Source organism: Pipistrellus hanaki, assembly GCF_964339955.1.
Source record: "Pipistrellus hanaki genome assembly, chromosome: 5".
In the NCBI taxonomy this organism is placed as follows: domain Eukaryota; kingdom Metazoa; phylum Chordata; class Mammalia; order Chiroptera; family Vespertilionidae; genus Pipistrellus; species Pipistrellus hanaki.
In genome coordinates, this window is record NC_140507.1 from 27588918 (window position 1) to 27594185 (window position 5268).

Below are 5268 nucleotides of genomic sequence, written 5' to 3' on the forward strand. Positions count from 1 at the left end.
TCTGAAAACAATTAAAAAATACATTAAAAATAAATTTAAAGCCCTAACCGGTTTGGCTCAGTGGATAGAACGTCGGCCTGCGAACTGAAAGGTCCCAGGTTCGATTCTGGTCAAGGGCATATACCTTGGTTGTGGGCACATTCCCAGTAGGGAGTGTGCAGGAGGCAACTGATCAATGTTTCTCTCATGGATGCTTCTCTCTTCCTCTCCCTTCCCTCTGTAAAAAAATCAATAAAATATATTTTTAAAATAAATTTTAAAATACAATATATACTGAAGAGGAAAAAAAAGACCCACACACCTAGCCCTTATAAGGAATTCATTCCAACCCTGGCTGGTTTGGCTCAATTGGTTGGAGCATTGTCCTGGGCACTAGAAGGTCACAGGATCCACTCCTGATTAAGGCACATACCTGGGTTGTGGGTTCGGTCCTGTCAGAGCACATACGGGAGGCAACCAGTCACCTGTAACTCTCTCATATTGACGTCTCTCTCCTTCTTCCCTTTCTAAAATCAATTTTTAAAAAAGAACTCATCCCAATGACACACTGTGGGCATGACGACTCTGGTGGGAATGTCCTTGTCTCTGTAAAAACACCTCAAAACCTCCAACAGGGAGGGAGACTGCAGAGCCCACCCCAGCCCAGGAAAGATACGCGCAACCACAGCTACTTTATTTTCCTTTTAATTTTTCTGAAGGATATACACCACATATCCCATGAGCAATAAAGCGCATTCAATGTGTTTATAAGCCAAACAGTCACTTTGTTTAAGCAAACACAAGTACATAGTAAAAATAAAACCACAAAATAATGAACTGCATGTTCATAACATACAAAAATCGCCGCCTACTCAGTAGGTAACTACAACATTCCAACTCCTGAATATATTTATAAATTTACATTTTCAGTTAAAAAAATAGACTTTTGAGAGTTCAGATTTTTAGATTTTTTTCCCCCCTTACATTCTGGAGAACCGAAGCTCAGCTCAGCCCCCTTCCTTATTTTGCTCCCAAAGCTTTCCCCCAATCATCACTCCCTGCCCCCCTTAAGGCTAGAGGTGAGCGCGTCCCTTAAACTGGCACAGGTCAAGCTGTCAGCAAGGCGTATCACACAAAAGGCACCAAGACGTGAAACTTTTAAACCGAAGGGACGAAGAAAACCACTTTCAAAAAAAAAAAGAAGAAAAACCAAACCATATTTTGCCACATGTGAGAGTACAGTCGGGCAATATTTACAAAAAGGTTAACGGAACATCACTCTGACACATGCTCTGATTAATACCAAGGACTGCTGTTTCAAAAAAAGCTTCAAACTTAATCATCACAGCATCATCACAAAATAAAGGATCACCATTGTTGGTTTGCTTGGTTTTTCTCCCCTCCCCCCCCCCCCAAGTGAGGCCCAGCTCCAAATAATACAATAGAATATGCAAATTATCTTCACATCAAGAGTACCCCAAGAAAAACAAAATCCATAGCACAGACACTGTACAAGGGTACAGGGCTGGGCTCTGAGGGGCCCGAACCCCATTTTGCCAACTTGATTTTCTAGCATTGGAGGGACGGGGGGGTCAGGCATATGGCGGAGATGATACTGAAATGATATATCCAAAATCCATGCAAATCAAGTTCTTTGGATAGAAGAGAAGAACTTGGACATGGCTGTTTTCAGGCAGCTGAAGTCAAAGGGAGTCGATGAGGAAGGGCGAGAGGGCAGAAAGGATTGTTGGCCAACAGAATTTCCACGCTGACCCCAGGGGGTCAAGTTAGAGAAGGATTGGCTCTGAGAACCTCCATCTGACAGGAGTATGTCCTACTCCTGTCCTTCAAGTCTCTTGTGTTTCTTTTCCTCCCTTTTCCCTTTTTTCCCCTCTTTTCCTTTAGCAAATTTCAATTGTCCTGGGAGAAAAGGTGGTTGTCATGTCCGAAAGCCCTGTGGAGGCGCTGAAGGAGTTGGTGACCGCCGAGGACGGGAAGCTGCTGACTTGGGCCGCGAAGGCAGGGGGGACGGAGGAGTACGTGGTGGCCACGGAGGGCGAGGGGAAGCCGCTGTGCACAGGGGAGGGGTAGGTGGAAGAGCCAGGGGAGGAGTAGGAGGTGGGCACGGGGGACGGGTAGGAGGTGGTGGCCGGGGACGGGTAAGAGGTAGTGACCGGGGAGGTATAGGAGGTAGCCGCCGGTGATGAGTAGGAAGAGAGGGAGGGAGTGGCCGAGGAGGCCACCCCTTTGTCTGCTTTCTTGTCCTTCTGCCGCAGGTGGATCTTGGTATGCCTTTTGCGCTCATCGCTCCTGGCGAACTTTCTCCCACAGATGTCACAGGCGAAGGGCTTCTCGCCTGTGTGGGTGCGGATGTGCGTGGTGAGGTGGTCGCTGCGGCTGAAGTTGCGCATGCAGATGCGGCACTGGAAGGGCTTCTGGCCGGTGTGGATGCGAATGTGGCGGGTGAGCTCATCGGAGCGGGAGAAGCGGCGGTCGCAGGACTCCACCGGACAGGCGTAGGGGCGCTCGTGGGGGGGCGTCTTGCTGGGCCGGTTGGGGTACTTGCGCATGCGGCTGGGTTTGATGAGCTGGGACTGGTAAGAGGTGTTGAGGGCCTTGAGGTCCTGAGAGCCCGACTGGGTGGCAAAGGCCTTGATGGTGGAGAGGGGAGTGAGGGAAGGCTGCTGAGGACGGCCCTCCAGGCCCTGGAAGGGTTTCTGGTCTGGGGTGCCCAGGCCCAGGTCCCCCTGCTGTTGTGGAAACAGATAGTCTGGAATCATGGGGACCTGGAAGCTGCCCTTGGCGGCAGGGTAGGCAGGCGGCGGCGGGTACTGGAGCGCAGTGCCTGCCGGGCCTGGAAAGGCCTGGCCTTGAGGCTCAGGGAAGATGTCAGTGTTCGGTCCTGTGGGGTAGGTGGGTGCGGCCGAGTAAATGGGGCTGCTGTCGTTGGACTGCACCGCGCAGCTCAGGGGTGGGCTCTGGGAGGCCGAGGAGGAGGAGGAGGAGGAGGAGGAGGAAGAGGCTGCCGGAGATGGTGCCGAGGAGGAGGTGGCCGGTGGGTTGCTCATGCTCACGAGGCCGCTAACCAGGCTGAAGAGGGGCTCGGGCCACAAGGTGTTGCCACTGTTGGGTGCAGGCTCCAGGGAGAAGCGGCCCGTGTAGGTGATGGGGGGCAGCCGAGTGGTGTGGCTGGAATAACTTGTCTCCACCAGAACCTTCTCGTTATTCAGGGACATGTCAGGAAAAGACTCTGGCAGGAGAAAAAGGAGGAGGAGGCTTGGTTACTGGAGAGCAATCACTGGAGGACGAGGAGGAGGAGGAGGAGGAAGAGGAGGAGGAGCGAGGCTGTCAGGCAAGAGGTCGGGCCGGCAAAATCATTGACTGCCCAGCTGGTTAATAATTGATAACAGCAGACTGCAATGTTCCTGGACCCGCTCCAGCGGCAGAACCCAATTCAACAACAGCTGACGCAAATACGGAGAATCCCCCTCCGCTGCAGCGCCCGGCACTCCGCAGCGGCGGCGGCTGCGCGGCGCAGGGATTCCCGCCAGCTCCCCGCTCAGTCCCGCTATGCGCATCCCCTACCCCGGGGAGCCGGGCATCCCCGGCCGCGGATCACAGCCCTTCCCTGGGGACGGGCGGCAGGCAAGGCAAGCTTTTCGGGAGGGGGGAGGGCCTCGCAGTCCCGCTTATCAAAACAAGCCCTCCCTCCCCCCCACCGCCACCCACCCACGCAGCCCCAGAGCTCTCCTTCCAAAACAAGAGCTAGCTCCCTGCGCGCCGCCGGGGATGAGGAGGGTGGGGGCGGGGGTGGATGTCCCCAGGCATCCCTCCCTAACACAGGACCCCGAGGTGCAAGGACTAGGAGGGAAACCCCACTTGCACCCTTGAGATCCTGCAAAGGCTGTGGGGGAGGACTGAGCGGTAGGATGGGGGCGAAAAGGCTAAATCTTCGGAGTAGGCCACCGCTTACCTGGGGTCAAGTGCTCGTAGGGCTGGTCGCCCGCCTCTCCTTGCGGGTTGAAAGCGCTGCTGCTGTTGCTGCTGCTGCCCCCGCCGCCTCCGCCGCTGCTGCTGCTGCTGCCGCCGCTGCTGCCACCGCTGCCCTCGGGCGCCCCGGCGGCTCCGAGGAACTGGGGAGCCCCGTTGCTCAGCATCATCATCTCCTCCAGCTTTGGGTAGTTGTCCATGGCGGGCGAGTGGGGAAAGGAGCCGAACGGGTCCGAGATCTGCAGCGGGGACATCAGCTGCATCTCGGCCTTGGCTGCGGCCATCCCGGGCGGGCGGGCGGGCTGGAGCGCGGCTGCTGGGGCGGACGGGGCAGCGCGGGGCACACTCCCGGCAACCTGGCCGGGTCACATGCGGGGCTCGGGTCACAGTGTGGGGAGCGCGGGCAGAGTCCCCGGGCTTGCCCTCGCCGCCGGCCGGGGTGCGCGCGGCGTGGCTGCGGGGCCGGTCCTGGCGGCGGAAGCGGGCGGCGGCGGTCGCGGGCGGCGGCGGCTCCCCAAGTTGTGCGCGCTGGGATCTCTCGCGGCTCCCCGGATCCGCCTCTATTTGAAGGGTCTGGCGCCGCGCGGGCCAGCCCCCGTCGTGACGTACATGGCCATATATGGGAAGCAGGAAGCCCTAATATGGAAAGGCGGCCGGGAGGACCCGGAGTGACGTGAAGCCCCCGGTCCCAGGCCCCGGTGGGCATCGCCACCCCGCGCCCCGGGCCCTCCGCCCGCTCTGGGCACCCGGGAGCCCGCACCTCGCGGCAGCCCGAGGCCCCAGCCGCAGCCGGGCGCTCGCGGAGCCCAGCGGCCCTGGGATCCCGGCGCTGCCCCCGCCCCTTCCCTCCGCCCCCCGCCGCCCTCCCCCCCTCCTCCCGGCGCCGGAAGCGGCCGGCCCATATCGGGCCGCTCCAAATAAGGCGCTGACCAAATAAGGGCTGTTCCGGCGGGGGATCCTTCCTGCGCCTTATATGGCGTTTCCGGCCTCCGCCGGCTGCTCCGGGCTCCCCCCCGCCCCCCTGGTTCCCCGCCGGGAGCCCGGGCGCGCGCGAGAGCGGGGGACGCCCGGGCGCGGAGCCTCGGCTCCGGAGGCTCCCCGGCGGGACCGGGCTGGGGAAGCCCGGCCGGGGCGGGGGCGAGGGCGAGCCGGGCCGGCGTCCTCCCCCGTCACCCAGCGCCCGCCCGCCCCTGGGACCGTGGGAGCGGAGCGGGAGCGAAGGGGAGGAGCGGCGGGCCGCCGGGTCGGAGGCCTCCCTCCCGGGAGGGGCGGGGCCTTGACCCCCGGCCGCCACCTGCC

At 59.5% G+C, this 5268-nt stretch overlaps 1 protein-coding gene across 1 annotated transcript; it reads right to left on the bottom strand.

Moving 5' to 3' along the window:
* Positions 1-668: 668 nt before the first annotated feature.
* Positions 669-4509, bottom strand: EGR1 (early growth response 1). The gene is made up of 2 exons (XM_084883278.1): positions 3953-4509; positions 669-3229 (listed from the first exon to the last, which is right to left on the bottom strand). The coding sequence occupies exons 1-2, from the start codon at positions 4251-4253 to the stop codon at positions 1881-1883; spliced, it is 1650 nt and encodes a 549-aa protein (XP_084739404.1). The 5' UTR covers positions 4254-4509; the 3' UTR covers positions 669-1880.
* Positions 4510-5268: the final 759 nt, after the last annotated feature.

What these genes read in the sequence shown, in the direction of transcription:
- EGR1 (XM_084883278.1), bottom strand. Translation starts at nt 4,253, where the DNA reads ATGGCCGCAGCCAAGGCCGAGATGCAGCTGATGTCCCCGCTGCAGATC. An exon ending in CTACGAGCACTTGACCCCAG is followed by an intron (nt 3,230 to 3,952) that starts GTAAGCGGTGGC and finishes TTCTCCTGCCAG; the next exon opens with AGTCTTTTCCTGACATGTCC.